The 19,987-nt window shown below is 42.9% G+C and overlaps 1 protein-coding gene across 3 annotated transcripts; it reads left to right on the top strand.

Moving 5' to 3' along the window:
- The first annotated feature begins 130 nt into the window (after window positions 1-130).
- LOC115197438 (protein C12orf4 homolog) lies at window positions 131-19,741 on the top strand. 3 transcript variants are annotated; one of them, XM_029758955.1, is made up of 14 exons: window positions 131-236; window positions 5,684-5,869; window positions 6,004-6,149; window positions 8,606-8,787; window positions 8,911-9,010; window positions 9,125-9,246; window positions 9,754-9,860; window positions 10,061-10,258; window positions 10,575-10,700; window positions 11,580-11,654; window positions 11,856-12,058; window positions 16,831-16,888; window positions 16,979-17,046; window positions 18,467-19,741. In XM_029758955.1, the coding sequence occupies exons 2-14, from the start codon at window positions 5,692-5,694 to the stop codon at window positions 18,557-18,559; spliced, it is 1,656 nt and encodes a 551-aa protein (XP_029614815.1). In that variant the 5' UTR covers window positions 131-236; window positions 5,684-5,691; the 3' UTR covers window positions 18,560-19,741. The 3 variants fall into 3 exon arrangements, with proteins under 3 accessions (XP_029614815.1, XP_029614814.1, XP_029614816.1); XM_029758954.1 differs by lacking the exon at window positions 18,467-19,741 and adding an exon at window positions 17,423-18,013; XM_029758956.1 differs by lacking the exons at window positions 131-236; window positions 5,684-5,869; window positions 6,004-6,149; window positions 18,467-19,741 and adding exons at window positions 6,546-6,618; window positions 17,423-18,015.
- The last annotated feature ends 246 nt before the right edge of the window (window positions 19,742-19,987 follow it).

The raw sequence follows: 19,987 nt of genomic DNA on the forward strand, positions 1-19,987 counted from the left end.
ATGTATTATTAATAACTCAATACCATTATTCTACGAATATAAATATACAAATCCATATGCTTGCACTTTTCTTTCCTACGTGTAGATTGATTTGATGTATTACTGTTTTGAAAATAAAATATGACGAAAGTTGTATTTTAAAAGCACAGCTAGCTCAGCTGTGTCAGTCAGCTGGTTGTCCAAACAAGGGAATGAACACCGTCGTCCTTTTACATCCACAAAATACGAATGTACAGGTAAAACTAGACTTCTACGATAATCATTATTATTCTGAAACAAATGTATCACGATTGCAGTATGACTAGTGTCAATATTGTTGTTATTGGTTGCACTTAGTAAGCTAGGCAGCGACCACTGCAATGTTAGCTACCATTGCTAAATAGCCAGCGATTTAGCTAGTACGGCAGGGCTGCCTTCACAACGAAAAACCGTAACAGTTAGTGGAACGTTCAATTACGCCGAAATTGTGCTGTTCTGAACGATCAGGAATGTATTCATTTGTCTGATTCCGTTGGAAAACGTTGGTCTATTGCCAAACGTTTTGCAACAAACTGTTTACTCCAAACAGAAAACGTTTTGCAACGAAAACGATAGTTTATATTGGACAAATGTAGGTAGGGCCCTCTCCGTTCCGTTTGCTTCATATATTAAATTGTAAATGGTTTCCGTTGCGAAACGTTTTGCCACGGAATCCGACTAATGAACACACGCCGGTTGAGGAAGGCGGTCAGCATAGCCACTTCCATTTAAACATGCCACCCATTGCTTCAAGCCACACCTACCAAATAGAGCAAAACATGCGGTTGGTGGCACCATATATGGTGAGGATGGGCTTGTGGTAATGGCTGGAGTGGTACAAGTGGAATGGTATCAACTATATCAAACATGACTGATCCTGTATCACCTGTATATAGTCTCGCTATTGTTATTTTACTGCTGCTCTTTAATTATTTGTTAGTTTATTTATTTTTTGGGGGTTGGGGTACTTTTCTTAACTACATCGTTGGTTAAGAGCTTGTGAGTAAGCATTTCACTGTAAGGTCTACCTACACCTGTTGTATTTGGCGCATGTGGCAGATAAAATTTGATTTGACATGGTTTCCATGTGTTCCATGCCATTCCATTCGCTCCTTCCAGACATTATTATGAGCCAGCCTCCTATGGCGCAAACGTACCTCAGTATGTGCAAGAACGTTGAAGAACATTTTGGGGAAACGCGTTGTTCAGTAGAAACCTTTTATGCAATGTAGCAAACGTTCAATAGATGCATCCTAGCCCTCTTCGAAGGGACCAATGGGCCTAGCGCATCAATGATTTCCATTAGACAACACAGCCACAAAGTCAAAATTGGCTATATTGTAAAAATGTATGAAAACAAAAATGTGCTTTTTGGTTTAAGTTAAGGTTAGGGCCAGGCATTCGTTTTAGCAGTGTGATTAAGGTTAGCATTAGGTATCAAATCTGATTTTTGGAAGAGAAATTGTAGAAATAGGCACATTTATTACTTTCTGGCTGTGTTAACTAGTGATGACCCACATTTTAATGCCTTGTTTTTACTATCTATTCATCTATCTGTCAGCAATAATCTGAACCTCACAAGCCTGGTAGCTAGCTAAAGTAGTCTATTTCCCATTAAAGGCAAACTATGACTATAATTTCTGTAAAAGCTCAGAATGAGATGCACCCGTTCTGCCAGTCACATTCTGTTAAAGGTCCCCAATGCACACACATCCCTGGGTTGCTCGTCTTTTCAGTTCGCTGCAGCTAGCGACTGGAACGAACTGCAACAAACACTCAAACTGGACAGTTTTATCTCCATCTCTTCATTCAAAGACTCAATCATGGACAGTCTTACTACTGACAGTTGTGGCTGCTTTGTGTGATGTATTGTTGTCTCCACCTTCTTGCCTTTGCTGTTGTCTGTGCCCAATAATGTTTGTACCCTGTGCTGCTGCCATGTTGTGTTGCTACCATGCTATGTTGTTGTCTTATAGGTCTCTCTTTATGTAGTGTTGTGGTGTTTCGTCTTGATGTGTTTTGTCCTATATTTTTATTAAATATATTTGCTGGTGACACTGTCTGTGATTTATTTAGAATTCAAGGCACGCTTAACCACCATGGCTACCACAGGATTCTGCAGCGATACGCCATCCCATCTGGTTTGGGCTTAGTGGGACTATCATTTGTTTTTCAACAGGACAATGACCCAACATACCTCCAGGCTGAGTAAGGGCTATATGACCAAGCAGGAGAGTGATGGAGTGCCGCATCAGATGACCAGGCCTCCACAATCACCAGCCTCAACCCAATTGAGATGGTTTGGGATGAATTGGACCGCAGAGTGAAGGAAAAGCAGCCAACAAGTGCTCAGCATATGTGGAAACTCTTTCAAGACGGAAAGTCATTCCTCATGAAGCTGGTTGAGAGAATGCCAAGAGTGTGCAAAGCTGCCATCAAGGCAAAGGGTGGCTACTTCGAAGAATCTCAAATATAAAACATATTTTGATTTGTTTAACACTGTTTTGGTTTCTACATTATTCCTTATGTGTTATTTCATAGTTTTGATGTCTTCACTATTATTCTACAATGAAGAAAAACCATTGAATGTGTAGGTGTGTCCAAACTTTTGACTGGTACTGTATATCACAACATTTCCTTTGCAACTTTGGGTAGAAAAATCAATAGATTTGGCTCATTATGAAAATAAATTGTGTGGTCATCCTAACAATTCAAGCAAGTCCTCCTTTAAAGCAATTGAGTTTGTCATAATAGCAACCTAATGCTTCAACCCAACTCTGCTTGAACAGTCCAACAAGTGGCCACTCTCTGAAAGTGTTATCTCAATGCAATTCTCATGAAGACTTTTCCTACAAACTTTGATGGAGAAATGGGCAAGGGACTAAAATGTTGTGACAACCCTAATAATATAATGAATTGCATGGCAGTCTTGTTTTTCAATACAATTATCAGGAAACAGCTCTATATGTAATGTGATTAGTGACATTTACTATTAAAACCAACCCAAAACCATTACAATTGCAAAACACTTTAGTGTGTGGTTGGGACTTTTACCGTTGAAGACCATTTGAGACCATAACATTGAAACCATTAGAACTACTGTAGCCTAATGGTTTGCTTGTTCACCAGGAATGGTCAAACAGTAACTAATCCAGACCTTTTTTGAAGGGAATGAACCACTCGCAAAGGGTCTGTTACCTGGACACAGATTAAGCGTAAAAGAGGAACAAACTGATTTGCTTTCATGGAGGACTGGCCTCAATTGTGAGGATGACCACTCACTTTATTTTCATCATGAGCCAAATCTATTGATTTTTCTACCCAAAGTTGCAAAGAAAATGTTGTGATCTATTTGGTGTATTCACTGACATTTTCAACATGTTCCTGATTTGAGTCTGTAATACCAACATGTTTCAAGCAGACCACCATAGTCCCTGTGCCCAACAAACACAAAGGCAACCTGCCTAAATGACTACAGACCCGTAGCACTCACATCCATAGCCATGAAGTGCTTTGAAAGGCTGATGTGAGCCACGAGCAACACCATTATCCCAGAAACCCTAGACCCACTCCAATTTGCATACCGCCCATACAGATCCACAGATGATGCAATCTCTATTGCACTCCACACTGCCCTTTCCCACCTGGACAAAAGGAACACCTATGTGAGAATGCTATTCATTGACTACAGCTCAGCGTTCAACACCATAGTACCCTCAAAGCTCATCACTAAGCTAAGGATCCTGGGACTAAACACCTCCCTCTGCAACTGGATCCTGGACTTCCTGACTGGCCGCCCCAGGTGGTGAGGGTAGGTAGCAATACATCTGCCACGCTGATCCTCAACACTGGAGCCCCCCAGGGGTGCGTGCTCAGTCCCCTCCTGTACTCCCTGTTCACCCATGTCTGCATGGCCGGGCACGACTCCAACACCATCATTAAGTTTGCAGACGACACAACAGTGGTAGGCCTGATCACCAACAACGACGAGAGGAGGTCAGAGACCTGGCCGGGTGGTGCCAGAATAACAACCTATCCCTCAACGTAACCAAGACTAAGGAGATGATTGTGGATTACAGGAAAAGGAGGACCGAGTATGCCCCCATTCTCATCGACAAGGGCTATAGTGGAGCAGGTTGAGAGCTTCAAGTTCCTTGGTGTCCACATCACCAACAAACTAGAATGGTCCAAACACACCAAGACAGTCGTGAAGAGGGCATGACAAAGCCTATTCCCCCTCAGGAAACTAAAAAGATTTGACATGGGTCCTGAGATCCTCAAAAGGTTCTACAGCTGCAACATCGAGAGCATCCTGACTGGTTGCATCACTGCCTGGTACGGCAATTGCTCGACCTCCAATCGCAAGACACTACAGAGGGTAGTGCGTATGGTCCAGTACATCACTGGGGCTAAGCTGCCTGCCATCCAGGACCTCTACACCAGGCGGTGTCAGAGGAAGGCCCTAAAAATTGTCAAAGACCCCAGCCACCCCAGTCATAGACTGTTCTCTCTACTACCACATGGCAAGTGGTACCGGAGTGTCAAGTGTAGGACAAAAAGGCTTCTCAACAGTTTTTATTCCCAAGCCATAAGACTCCTGAATAGGTAATCAAATGGCTACCCAGACTATTTGTATTGTGTGCCCCCCCCACCCCCACCCCTCTTTTATGCTGCTGCTGCTCTCTGTTTATCATATATGCACAGTCACTTTAACTATACATTCATGTACGTATGTACATACTACCTCAATTGGCCCGACCAACCAGTGCTCCCGCACATTGGCTATCCGGGCTATCTGCATTGTCCCGCCAACCCCTCTTTACGCTACTGCTACTCTATTCATTATATATGCATAGTCACTTTAACCATATCTACATGTACATACTACCTCAATCAGCCTGACTAACCGGTGCCTGTATATAGCCTCGCTACAGTTTTTCACTCTCTTTTTACTGTTTTTATTTCTTTACTTACCTATTGTTCACCTAATAGCTTTTTTGCACTATTGGTTAGAGCCTGTTAGTAAGCATTTCACTAAGTTCTACACCTGTTGTATTCGGCACACGTGACAAATAAACTTTGATTTGATTTAATAACCACGAGACCAGCAAAATGGATAAAAGTGTGTCTGTATAGCAGCAACAACAACATCTAGTGGTCAAAACCTAGTACTTTCACACTACTTTATGGTATATAATGCAAGCAACTTAAATTACACATTTTCTCTGAACAGGGGAAAAAACCATCACCAGATTCTTAGCGAATACATTACATGGTATGGAGAAGTAATACTACAAGCCGCAACTTCATACTACTTGTCAAACATGGAGAACTTCTACTGTATACTGGTTGTTGGGGTAGGATTGGTGTGGGGTCTCCGTGGGTGGCTTTTGACATTTTATTTTTATTCCTCGTGTCTTACTCATTGGTAGGAAAAAGTTTGGTCCAAATCGGATGTTGGGTACTATATTTATTGAATATGATCTAAATCCTATGAATTAAAATGTCCAATTTGGGTGCAATCAATTAGCTTAATTTGGCAGAGATTAAATTAAACTACAGAACAATCTGAGATGGTTGGTGTCATGGCTTGTTGAAATGACATGGAACGATTTGATTGCATTATCATTACTGTACAAGTAGTCAGTATTCTATCTGCTTTCAGCTGAGAAAATGAAGAAAAACAAGGGAAAGGTGAACACCACTGAGAAGGAGTTTGTGTTTGGGTTCAGGGCAGGGAGGAATGACTGTGTCCTCAAAGTACCTCTGCAATTCCCTGTCCAAGAAAATGTCAGTGACCTTCATGGAAGACTTATGCTGCTGCACAAAATACCTTGCTTTGTTGAGAATGGTAATGAGATTTCCATTAAACTAAATGCAATTAAATTCAAAACCAAGCACATTGATATATTCAACAACTTACAGTTTATTTTATTCATCCACACATACCTTTTGGTACTAATACTTTGATGTATCTTGGTTTAGAACTGAGGAGCACACTGTCCACGTTTATTGAGAGCGAAACCATCCAGGACTATGACAGAGAAGCAGAGTTGGCCCTACAGAGACTAACAACAGGAGAGGTGGACATCGACCAGCTTACAAACACATGGGCCAAGGCCTACTCAGAGGTAAAATAATTACTCCAAACCAAAGACCATGTTTACAAGCATTTTTTCATATAAACTTCTTTGGCCCTAAAGCAGAATTTGGCCCGCGGGTGATTTTTATTTGCCCGATTCTTGTCATTCTCCTTCGACCTCTCATCAACCAGCTGTTTTCGCCCACAGGACTGCCACTGACTGGATGTTTTTTATTTGTCGCACCATTCTCGGTAAACCCTAGACAATGTCTTGTGTGAAAAGCCCTGTTTCTGAGATTCTGAGATACTGGATCCGGCGCACCTGGCACCGACGATCATACCATGTTCAAAGTTGCTTAAGTCAGTCGTCTTGCCCATTCTAACGTTCAATCGAACAGTAACTGAATGTATCAATGCCTGTCTGCCTGTTTTATATAGTAAGCCACGGCCACGTGACTCACTGTCTGTAGGAGCGATCCATTTTCGTGAACGGGATGTTGTACCTATTAAACTGTCCGGTGAGTGTATATGTGATCATATACAATGTACGCAAGGTTGGAAATTATTATGTTTTAGTCAAATGTTATATCTGTTTGGGCTTCTTGCGGTCAATTTGCAGTCTACAAATTATTTGTAATTAAGTTCTGGCCCCCTGACCATCCTCTCAAGAAACAATTGGCCTCGCCTGAATCTAGTTGACGATCCCTGCCCTAAAGCTCCTCCCCTTGTCCCTGCTTCTGTCCTTCCCTCTCTTCTTCTCCCACATCCCTCGCTTCTATCTGGTAGTGTCCCGCCCACTGATTATCTTCTGTCCTTCCCTCTCTTCTTCTCCCACATCCCTCGCTTCTATCTGGTAGTGTCCCGCCCACTGATTATCTTCTGTCCTTCCCTCTCTTCTTCTCCCACATCCCTCGCTTCTATCTGGTAGTGTCCCGCCCACTGATTATCTTCTGTCCTTCCCTCTCTTCTTCTCCCACATCCCTCGCTTCTATCTGGTAGTGTCCCGCCCACTGATTATCTTCTGTCCTTCCCTCTCTTCTTCTCCCACATCCCTCGCTTCTATCTGGTAGTGTCCCGCCCACTGATTATCTTCTGTCCTTCCCTCTCTTCTTCTCCCACATCCCTCGCTTCTATCTGGTAGTGTCCCGCCCACTGATTATCTTCTGTCCTTCCCTCTCTTCTTCTCCCACATCCCTCGCTTCTATCTGGTAGTGTCCCGCCCACTGATTATCTTCTGTCCTTCCCTCTCTTCTTCTCCCACATCCCTCGCTTCTATCTGGTAGTGTCCCGCCCACTGATTATCTTCTGTCCTTCCCTCTCTTCTTCTCCCACATCCCTCGCTTCTATCTGGTAGTGTCCCGCCCACTGATTTTCTCATGTTGTCCACCTCAAATTACAGAAGTAGATGACTGTATGCATTTCGCTACACCCTCAATAACATCTGCTAAGTATGTGTATGCAACCAATAACATTTGATTTATACAGTGCAACCTGTATTCTTATGCTATTGAAAAATCCAATTATCTCAAAGACGAGCTCGAGAAGTGTTAGCATACTGTGCATCCTGAGGATATTGTCTTCAGTGTCTGAGCTGTAGTCATAGATCATTATGTTGATAAAGGAAGTCAGTAAGTCACAGACAGTTGACTGCTCCTTAAGTTTGGAACAATGTATTAAACATTTTTTGCCCGGAGTTGCCAAGTTGTAGTATTTGACTTTGATAAGTTGTACTTCATCGATTTTATAGACTGCAGGGAATGTTGCAATTCCAGACCTGCATCATCTGTCTGACAGTCTGAAGGTTATATTGTAAATCATTATAACATCTGTGGTCTGATGAGGGATATTAATAGACATTATGGCTTTCAATTTAAATGGATCAAAGAGTGGAGACTCCTTGTGAAAAAATCCTTTTGAAACAGAATATCTTCCTTATTTTGTTTTTTAAGAAGGTCAACGAGATCATCTGCTTCATGCACTGCAAAGCTCTGGACTTTAAATTCTGCTGCCACTTGCTCAAGCACATAAAAAGAAAGAAGGCTGCCCCTCCGATAAAGCTCTTTTGGCTCACTGCTGTGGTGCATACAGGATTTCCATTAACATTTTACTGCACTAGCACAGAAATACTCACTCTGTACAGTGTATTTTAAGGAACTCCAAAGGTATTTTAATGTCTATCATGTTTGTTGCATAAAGATTCCCAGACATGTATTAATAGAGGAAGTCCACACTCTATATACTATTCTAAACATTCTAAATATGACAGAAGTATGAGGTCGCTCTCTTTGCTTTGCCTCTATTGGGTTTGTTTATGAAAACCACCTAATGCTTTTCAGTCAAAATAGTTGCCTGGGTCTTTCGTACCGTGTTGTGTCACTCACTTCTGCACTTCCTACAATGTCCTGTGATCTACTGAACAATGTCTTCCTGTGATTTTTCCTTCGCTCTCAAAACGTTACTCCCACACCTCAATGCCATTATTCTCTTTGGCTTGTTACTCTTTAGACCACGCTGGAACATGCTTGTCCTGAGGAGCCCAGCTGGGATGAGGACTTTGCAGATGTTTACCACGAGCTCATCCACTCCCCGGCCTCTGACACCCTGCTCAACCTGGAACACAACTACTTTGTCAGTGTCTCGGAGCTCATCAGTGAGAGGGACATGGAGCTGAAGAAGTTACAAGAGAGGTTGGTATGACCATAGAGATGAGTCCTCAAGTGCAAAGTAGCCAATTAAATCATCGTAATTGAAGTTAGTGTCATATACCAAATGCCTAAATCGTTTTGCATTGTTCCGTTTTCAACTCCCAGGCAGGCAACAGAGATGGACAAAGTCATGCAAGAACTGGGAAAGACCATGACTGACCAGGATGTAAATGCAGTTGCATCTCAACACTTCGATGCCCAGCAGGTAAGACACAGAGCCAGTCTGGTTGGCCATTTAAGCTACAAGCATTGTAATGCTCTATGTAAAAAGATACACAGTCATAGAGATGTACGATTGGTGATTCTTCTGTCTGGTCAGGTGCTGGAAAACAAGTGGGCCAATGAACTGAAACAGGTGACTCATATTCAGAAGCAGGAGTATCAGGAGTGGGTGATCAAACTGCACCAGGACATGCAGAACCCCAATAACAGCACTATTAAGTAAGTGTGTGTGTGTGTGTGCATGTGCGTGCTTGTGAATGCATGTGTGCAGAAATGTACTCTCAATTGTTTTTTAGGGAGATGTTCCTTGAAATCTCACTAATCTTCACCTTCTTACAGTGAAGCAAAATTGGTTAAATCAGATAATGAATAGACGAGTCATGTGCTTAAATGGGAAAGAAAGCCTGCAGACACAGTTAAATGTAATTTGCACACACAGCAGCACTTTCAAGAGGCATTGAAATAGCATCCGAGCTCAAATAAATGTTTTCTTTTGTTATATATGTCTTAATTATTCTTTATGTTCAGTGAAGTTTGTCAGTCCCAATGCACTTCATCTGGGGTTGGTTTGAGGTTGTTCATCTTCCAGCCTGGTTCCAGATCTGTTTGTGCTGTCTTGCCAACTTCTATGCTCATTGGCGTGGGCAAGACGGCACAAACAGATCTGGGACAAGGCTAGTCATCTTGTGAACTGTATCCTTTACAGTGTGATGTTGTGTTTGTCAGTGAGGAGATCAAGATGCAGCCGAGCCAGCTGACAGAGGAGTCTGAGCCTGGGGCCAGGCTGTATGAGGAGCAGCGACAGCTGGAGGAGAGCTTCACCATCCACTTAGGTATTATACTGTCTGTGTCCCCATGGAAACACTGCTGCCTGGTCCAACAAGCCCATGATAAAAATAAACCTTGATGACAGCTAATTAATTTACACTGAACTTCTTGACATCGTAAAATGTGAAGACATCCTGTACAATATATATTTTTGTGTTTATTTCCGTATGTATTTTTACGGTGTTGTTGCTGTGGTGTTGTCCAGGTGCACAGCTGAAGACAATGCACAACCTGCGACTGGTGCGGGCGGACGTACTGGACTTCTGTAAGCACCGTCGCCATGGCAGCAGAGGGACCAAGCTGCGGCGGCTGCAGACGGCTCTGTCGCTCTACTCCTCGTCCCTGTGTGGCCTGGTATTGCTGGTGGACAACAGGGTCAACTCCTACAGTGGCATCAAGAGAGGTGAGAGGTCAGGGGCCAACATAAAGCAGGGGGACCACACTGTTAGACCCTGTTAGTTAAGTGAGAGGATGAAACACATTTATAATCTGAATAAATAAAATCTTTCTTATTGCCATGAACACATTTGAAGGTGTTTTTCTTTGGCTTTATGGCACCAGTGAGTTAGATGATTTAGTATTTTAGCATGACAATAGCTCATAAAGGTTTTGTCACAGTAAAAACATACGCCAACCCCTAAACCTCCATAACCATTGTGAGATTATAATGAATCAATGTAATGAATCCTCATCATCATGTGTTTCTACATTTTCCCCAGACTTTGCCACAGTATCTAAAGAGTGTACAGACTTCCATTTCCCTCGGCTGGAGGAGCAGCTGGAGGTTGTCCAGCAAGTGGTGCTTTATGCCCGGTCTCAGACCAGCAAGCACAAAGACCAGCCTGGTGAGTCAGTCACACACACCAGCAGCCCACCACTGGCGAACAGTCAATCACACTTCTGAGAGTGTTTTTTAATCATTATATAGCTGCAATGAGAAACTGCTAATTTTCCAGCCATTCTCTATATAACTTGCAAATATGGCCTTGTGGTATCACAGTGAAAAAGTCTGAACAAAGATGCATTAATTCACTTGTATTTCTTCCCCAGACTCTGACTTGAATTACATGATGATTGAGATGAGTGTTCTCTGTAAGAGGACTGGATAGACAGTGATGATGTAACTATGAAATACAGGTAACTGCCAAAATAAAGGTAATACCAACTATCGAGTCTGAATAGTAGTAGGGCGTTGAGCCACCAGAACAGCTTCAATGCGCCTTAGCATAGATTCTACAAGTGTCTGGAACTCTATTAGAGGGATGCGACACCCTTCTTCCACGAGAAATTCCATAATTTGGTGTTTTGATTTACTCAAGTGTTTCCTTAATTTTGGCGGTTATCTGTATATAAGGTACAGTTAGAACAATGTTAAAGATCCTGCTGGACCAGTGAAGTAACGTTTGTTCAACGTTCGCGCAAGGGCAAAGTCAGTGGCATGTTGGACATAAATACTTGTTGGGGATTATGTCAGGACAGAAGGGACAATACTTTTTTGAAACCTCAGTCAAGATCCTTATCACAATGAATCCCTATTGAATGGTTGTTTAAGTGGAGAGATTAGAAAGCTGAGTATAGAAACATTCATCCTAGCTATCAGGCTTTATACAGATGGACCTATGACCTCTGTTGTTGCTATTGTCATCTATTTCCTGAAAGGTTATCTTTGCGCTAGTTTTCCATACAGGAAATGCTGAAGTCATCTCTTGTTTTCCCATTGACAGAGGTTCCTAGGAATGGAAGTAGTTGTGAAGATAAGAACCAAAATGTGGAAAAGAATTCTTCCAACATCTTACCAGGTAAAGTTGACTGAATATGTGGTTTTATCTTAGCCTAAATCTTTAAGGGGCAAATCCTAACCTTGTGCATTGATGTCAATGGGAGACTAGGTGAACATTTGGCTTAAGTGGAAGAAAGGATTCACTCCTAAATGAAACCAACCTTATTAGAAATAGGCTAAATCATTTCTAAACTTTATCTTCTTCTATCATCCTCTCCAGGTGAATTCTACATCTCCCGCCACTCCAACCTGTCTGAGGTCCACATAGTGTTCCACCTGTGTGTGGATGACAACGTGCGCTCAGGTAACATCACGGCCCGGGAACCTGCGATCATGGGCCTGCGTAACATCCTCAAGGTCTGCTGCACGCATGATGTCACCACCATCACCATCCCTCTGCTACTAGTCCACGACATGTCAGAGGTGAGAGAGAGCCTTATGTTATATGTGTAAAAGCAGAAGGTAATATATATACCTCGAGGTCCCAGAAGTCAGATTCATAATGCATGTACAACATAGTACATTAGTTACAGGTGAGAGCTGACAGTTAGTTATACATATGTTATGCTGTATTGGTTCAGGGCTCGACATTAACACTTCTCTGCTTGCCCGGGGCAAGTAAAACAAATTGTCGGACAAGCAGATTATAGGTTTAAGCTGTCCGAATGGACCAAAAAAATTAAATATCAAACAATTAGGCTACTCTGATCAGAATTGGATCAAAGTCTCCTGTGATGTGTTGCGCACTGTCCTCCCAATCTCTGCAGGGCGCATTGGAGTATAATTATTGTAGGCCTGCTTTGACAGGCATGATCGGTCTTTCAATCATGCAGTCGCGAGATGTGTTTTTGAGATCATGGAAAGCGAAAGGGGGATACCTAGTCAGTTGTACAACTGAATGCATTCAACTGAAATGTGTCTTCAGAGAGGTGCGGGGGGCTGCCTTAATCGACATCCACGTCATAGGCGCCCGGTGAACAGTATGTTAACTGCCTTGCTCAGGGGCAGAATGACAGATTTTTACCTCATCAGCTCGGGGATTCGATTCAGCAACCTTTCGGTTATTGGCCCAACGCTCCTACCCGCTGCACAGTGTGCACATTTGTTGATATTAATTGCTAGTTAGTGACTTATTTGCCCAGTTATAGCACATTTTTGGTCAGCAATGAAAATCCTGGAAAAGTCCTGGTGTGTGCATCACCTGCATGTGTTCCAGTGCGAGTGGGCCATCTCCAGAGGAGAGAGAGCCAGACATTGCGCAGCAGATAAAACTAGATAACCAGCCAAATTACACTGTGTTTTGAATCGCTAGTTAACTATTTAGCTATTAGCATGTATTAATGTCATTGTCATGTCCGATGTCCTAAAATAACTTTCCACCGGCACCATGTATAACCCCCAATGGCCGACACGCAGCTGATACGGGTGCGCAAATGCGGCATACTCTTGTTGTAAAACTGTCACTCAAACATTGGCTGTTGAGAAATAATTCTGACACCGTTGGAAAGCTAGGATTCTCCTCTACTCATTACTGGTCAGGTAATTCTGACAAAGTAAAAAAAATATTCTTAGAATAGCCTAATTGACAAGTAACTCCTATGCTGTCAAGATCTCCCCTGAACACGGAATATTATAAACAAATCTTTGTTAGCTACCTTGCCCATCTTAGCCATTTGATCACTATGTCATTGGTTGTAATTGTAATGTTGCAGGGTGGCCAACCATCCTCCAGGAGAGCTACTGGGTGTGCAGGATTTTGCTCCAGCCCTGCATGAACACACCACATTGTAAAGAAAAATCAGCTGCTCAACAGGACCTTGATAAGCTGACTGGTGTATTTGCGCAGGGTTGTATAGCCTTCCCTGTGGCTCAGTTGGTAGAGCATGGTGTTTGCAATGCCAGCATGGTGTGTGCAACGCCAGGGTTGTGGGTTCGATTCCCACGGGGGGCCAGTACAACAAACAAAAAAATGCATGAAATGAAATGTATGCATTCACTACTGTAAGTCGCTCTGGATAAGAGCGTCTGCTAAATGACTAAAATGTCAAATGTAAAATGTTGTATCAAAAGCCTGCATACCCAGTAGCTCTTTGGATGGAGGGTTGACGGACCACATGTGTTTTATACAGCAGCCTATCAATGCAGTATTTTATGCATGGGATCAGACACCAGGAGCGTTTCATTGTCAATACCAGTGATAATAATGAATGTATTTTATGAAGTGGCTCCTTGCATCATACATCATTTTCAGTCATGGTTTTGGCAATGGTGATGTTTTGTAGAAGTAAAATGGGTGTGTGAAAGGATTTGATTACTTATTATCTAACTGTACAGTCAATGTTATCACAAGCTCTAAAAAAAAATATCAATGTAACTTCAATTATGAGAAATGGTTGAATCACCCAATTTTATATTTAACTTTATGGTGTATGATTCAGTTGTTTTGTGAGTAAACCCAGTGAACTGAACTGACCACTCCTCATTCTATGGTTAGATGATTAGTAGAGGAAGGAGAAATGGATGAAAAATGGACTGACGAAGAAGGAGAGGAGGAGTAATGAATGTGTCCTATTTCCGGCCTTAGGAACTGATTTGTCTTTGAGTGCCGCTATGCCCCTCCTGCCCTTTAGTTAAACAGTGGTGTGGGCGTCAGTCTGTTGTCCTGATCCCCAGTGTCGTCCTGACGTTTCTACCCTGTCCCATGGCACATTCACAAGCCTTTGATACTGTGTCCCTTAATGACCTCCTCCTCCACGTCTCTCTACTTGTTAATTCAGTACAACCCAACCTCAGCAGTGCTCTTAGCATTTCCTCCATTCCGGAGTAGAGGAGGAGGGAAAAGTGGAGAGTCTTGAACTGTTGTGTTTACTCAAACTCTGAGCGCACGGTACACACAGGTCAGGGTGGGGGGACAGCGGTAGCATTGATAGACAGCAGCACTCCTGAGTCCACATGGAGGCACCCAGAATTGAAAAACAACCATTACTCAACAAGCTGCTGCCTGATGTAGAGTAGACCTCCTCTCTGCAGTCTAGAGAGGGCTCTGTCCTTATCATGCCACAACATACCTGATGTAGAGTAGACCTCCTCTCTGCAGTCTAGAGAGGGCTCTGTCCTTATCATGCCACAACATACCTGATGTAGAGTAGACCTCCTCACTGCAGTCTAGAGAGGGCTCTGTCCTTATCATGCCACAACATACCTGATGTAGAGTAGACCTCCTCTCTGCAGTCTAGAGAGGGCTCTGTCCTTATCATGCCACAACATACCTGATGTAGAGTAGACCTCCTCACTGCAGTCTAGAGAGGGCTCTGTCCTTATCATGCCACAACATACCTGATGTAGAGTAGACCTCCTCACTGCAGTCTAGAGAGGGCTCTGTCCTTATCATGCCACAACATACCTGATGTAGAGTAGACCTCCTCACTGCAGTCTAGAGAGGGCTCTGTCCTTATCATGCCACAACATACCTGATGTAGAGTAGACCTCCTCTCTGCAGTCTAGAGAGGGCTCTGTCCTTATCATGCCACAACATACCTGATGTAGAGTAGACCTCCTCTCTGCAGTCTAGAGAGGGCTCTGTCCTTATCATGCCACAACATACCTGATGTAGAGTAGACCTCCTCACTGCAGTCTAGAGAGGGCTCTGTCCTTATCATGCCACAACATACCTGATGTAGAGTAGACCTCCTCACTGCAGTCTAGAGAGGGCTCTGTCCTTATCATGCCACAACATACCTGATGTAGAGTAGACCTCCTCTCTGCAGTCTAGAGAGGGCTCTGTCCTTATCATGCCACAACATACCTGATGTAGAGTAGACCTCCTCACTGCAGTCTAGAGAGGGCTCTGTCCTTATCATGCCACAACATACCTGATGTAGAGTAGACCTCCTCACTGCAGTCTAGAGAGGGCTCTGTCCTTATCATGCCACAATATACCTGATGTAGAGTAGACCTCCTCACTGCAGTCTAGAGAGGGCTCTGTCCTTATCATGCCACAACATACCTGATGTAGAGTAGACCTCTCTGCAGTCTAGAGAGGGCTCTGTCCTTATCATGCCACAACATACCTGATGTAGAGTAGACCTCCTCACTGCAGTCTAGAGAGGGCTCTGTCCTTATCATGCCACAACATACCTGATGTAGAGTAGACCTCCTCACTGCAGTCTAGAGAGGGCTCTGTCCTTATCATGCCACAACATACCTGATATAGAGTAGACCTCCTCACTGCAGTCTAGAGAGGGCTCTGTCCTTATCATGCCACAACATACCTGATGTAGAGTAGACCTCCTCACTGCAGTCTAGAGAGGGCTCTGTCCTTATCATGCCACAACATACCTGATGTAGAGTAGACCTCCTCACTGCAGTCTAGAGAGGGCTCTGTCCTTATCATGCCACAACATACCTGATGTAGAGTAGACCTCCTCACTGCAGTCTAGAGAGGGCTCTGTCCTTATCATGCCACAACATACCTGATGTAGAGTAGACCTCCTCTCTGCAGTCTAGAGAGGGCTCTGTCCTTATCATGCCACAACATACCTGATGTAGAGTAGACCTCCTCTCTGCAGTCTAGAGAGGGCTCTGTCCTTATCATGCCACAACATACCTGATGTAGAGTAGACCTCCTCTCTGCAGTCTAGAGAGGGCTCTGTCCTTATCATGCCACAACATACCTGATGTAGAGTAGACCTCCTCTCTGCAGTCTAGAGAGGGCTCTGTCCTTATCATGCCACAACATACCTGATGAAACGTCTTTCTTTTTTTCTCAAAGCAGGAGCTCGCTCACAAATGTACTCTGTGTGGTGTTCTCGCTTCCTAAGCTGCAGGAACCAAAGAATCTTAATTATCTGTCTCTTTTTATAACTTTGAAGCATTTCTGTCTGGAGTCTTCTTTTCCCAGTGCTTTTTCCAACTGATGGATTGTACTTTTGCCCAACTCAGGCCTATATACAGTAGCATAATGACCAGCATAGTTGGTCAAAGGAACCATAGAAGGCAATGAGCTGTACACCCACAGATGTCTTTCAAGGAACATTACTTTTCTTCTCTATGAAAAGCTGTTGTTTGACATTGTCAGGCAGGCAGAAGAGAAGGGAACAGTGAGGGGATGACAGAGGGGATGACAGATGACAGAAGGTTCATCGTGTTCCACCATCCTGTGGCCCGACTGACTCCTTTTATTCTCTCCCCTGCAGGAGATGACTATCCCATGGTGCCTGAGGCGGGCTGAGCTGGTCTTCAAATGTGTCAAAGGTGAGAGAGTAAGATGTACCAGTGCCATTTTCCCCTCTTGTGTTACCTCTGAGACCTCTCAGTCCTAACTTAAGATGTTTTCCTCTGCAGGTTTCATGATGGAGATGGCATCGTGGGATGGAGGGATCTCACGGACAGTCCAGTTTCTAGTTCCACAGGTAAGAAAACAGGTCTGACTGGCTGCTGCTGATCTGGTCAGAACCTCATTGACTCACACATAGCATGCATTGTATTGTGGAATATATACTTTTAGCAACATTATTTAGGTTTATAACTGTATCATTACAGTTGAATGTACACACACCCAGACAGGTTAGATGTCTCTGACAAGGACTCGGAAAACAACACCAAAGCATCCAGTCAGTATTCACTATTCAGGGCTGATTAGTCTTTGACACCACTCATATAACTAGTATTATAGGTTGATTAAGTGTTGCCTGCCAAATGTGATTTAGTGAAGCCCCAGAATGAACCCTATTTCAAGCGAAAACAAGTACTTGAGGAGAAGATTCTGATTGTATCTTTTTGGAACAGGAAGTTAAACACACTTTGGAGTTGGAGCTATTGCTTGTCCCAGCAATTCAGCATCCAACAATAGTACCCCTGTACAGTATGTCTCACAAAGGCACAGCTGGTCTTGTGTACTCTCCAAATACTCTTCGGAGTGTACACAGTGTACCTACATTCAATTTAACATCACAAAAGAAGATTCCCGGAAGCTCAACATAAAACATATGTACCTTGGTCTCAGTCTATAGTGTCACTATGTGATGAAAATGTTATATTAAAAATAATAATACGTTGTTTAGGTCAAATAATAATATGCTGACTGCTCCTATATGTATTATTTTGTAAATATATTCGGTTAATAGTTCAGTAAAGTTTAAAAGCAACGTACTAGCTGTCTACTCGTCTACATCTCACCGAGAAATTATATTCTGGAGCACTGTTATTTCTCAATAGAAGCATCCCCCTTCATTAATGTGGCTCTGTTACAGGTTAGTTATACAAGTCTTTTGGTTACAGGCATGAGTGAGATTGTGTCCCTGTAGAGAGGGTCACCTATAGTATGATTTATATGTTGACACTCGGGATAAAACCAGCATCAAAGGCCCCTAACAGCATTTACGGCTGCCAGCCTTACGCTCCGACACCATTCAAAATAGCACCTCTAAATCAGCTTTGTGTTGTACACCTCAAACAGAGACGTAAGTCTAAATACACGAGCAGTAGACAAGTTGTGAGGGGAGACATTAATACTTAAAATGCTTATTTGAAGGCCATGCTACCTATTGAAGGGACAGCTGTCAGAGAGTGCATCTTGACTGGTCCCAAGGGAAATGGGACATTGAGCTAAAGGTCCCTGTTTAGGTGGTCGTTAACACTTACTGTTGTACAAGCAAAACAATGTATGTGGTGAATTTAAATGTTAAGATTTTCCCCCTAGTAGATGTCTTGCATGTTAGAGTAGCCTACACAGATACCAACTACTATCTTGGAAAGCGGCCGTTCCATGTGTTCATCCATTCCAATGTGCATTAAACATTGATATCTACTTTGTCTGTGTTTTATTGACAGAGTATCTCTGAGGAGATGTTCTACCAGTTGAGCAACATGCTGCCTCAGATCTTCCGTGTCTCCTCCACCCTCACGCTCACCTCCAAACGCTGACGGAGACACAGGGCCAATCACGGTGGCTTGGCAACTGTCAACACCATGCTGTTTTTAACAGACAGATTCTATGGCCTCTTCCTCATCATGCGATAGCAATTAGCATTTTAGTCTTGCAGTCTGTGGTTAAGTCACAGTTGAGTCTACCATCATGAAAATAAACTAACCAAAGGAGTGACTGTACTCTCAGATTGCTAAAGCACTCCAGTCAAAAGTATTAGATTCAGTGCTTTTGTATTGCAATGATTTTACAATATAGAGAGGGGCCTCAAGAGTTTTGATAATTGAGTTCCCTCTAACCTATTTAAATAGTTGCATTTTACAGAGGTTAGTAGGATGGATGACTGTCAATTGATTTAGCGATCCCTGCATAATTGGCATCTTCTTAGGGCAAGGTGACATCATCTTGGCCCATCTTCCCAAAAAAGATGGATTGTGTTGTTGCCGAGGCAAGCATTATGCAGGTGTTGTGTGTATACTGCATTGCAGTGAATTATAGTGAACTTTTTGTCATCATCTCACTCCACCCCAGTAACAGCAGAGGGCACTGTTCTCAGAGATAAAGAAGCATTCTGATAGATGATGTTTAATCTACTCCGTGCCAAAACATTGATTTAAACATGTACTATGAGACACAGAAAGTTTGTTTCATATGTTGTTGCAGCCTAAACTCTATCGCCCATACCCCTGAATGTTTGCCCAACACATTTTCAGCACTTCTCAAATTATTTTTGATGTGGCATTCCAATTGACTGATCACAATGCACTGTACACTGATCATAATGTACTGTTTACACCCATATCTTTACTATATGTATTTAGTCTAAATGTATGTAAAAAGTGTTTAAACTTATTACTGGTCAATGTGAATCTATCCTGAATCTTCTCTCTGTGAAATGTTTCAGATTTTACATTCGTACATTTTTTTACTGGGCCTGTAAACATTGGAGTATAGCCTACTCCATATTGCAGTTTGTGCACAATTTAATTTACTGTTTGAGTAGTCCACGATCGGCTAATCTACCTGAAGCTAATATTACATGGTAATTACATTCTTCCATGTCTGTTTGAATCAAGTCATTTTAGTTGGATGAAATAATTTAAGCTTGTCAGATGGTTTGCCTGCTATGATGAACAGCAACAGTATTAAGATGATTAAACAGATCAAGTGCACCATCAAAAGTGTCTTCTTTCAAGTGAAAAACAGATGGCTGTGGCCATTCTCCTCAGAGCTCCCCAGTCGGTGTCGTGTTAAAACCTGCTGTACTGTTTATACCGTACTGCAGTGGTGAGAACCCGCAAAACCCTACGGAAATGTGTCACTGAATGCCTGGCATTCTTGGATTGGTCTCGGTGGCCTTAAGTATTGGGTTCCCTGGAGCAGAGGGACCATGGTGCCGACTCAGCAGCATCATTCCCCGGCCGGAC

The sequence above is a fragment of the Salmo trutta genome, chromosome 7, assembly GCF_901001165.1.
Source record: "Salmo trutta chromosome 7, fSalTru1.1, whole genome shotgun sequence".
NCBI lineage: Eukaryota > Metazoa > Chordata > Actinopteri > Salmoniformes > Salmonidae > Salmo > Salmo trutta.

Coding starts and splice junctions, on each gene's coding strand:
- LOC115197438 (XM_029758954.1), top strand. CDS start 5,692: ATGAAGAAAAACAAGGGAAAGGTGAACACCACTGAGAAGGAGTTTGTG. Junction 9,861..10,060: donor GAGCTTCACCATCCACTTAG/GTATTATACTGT, acceptor GGTGTTGTCCAG/GTGCACAGCTGAAGACAATG. Junction 17,047..17,422: donor TCCAGTTTCTAGTTCCACAG/GTAAGAAAACAG, acceptor TTTTTGGAACAG/GAAGTTAAACACACTTTGGA.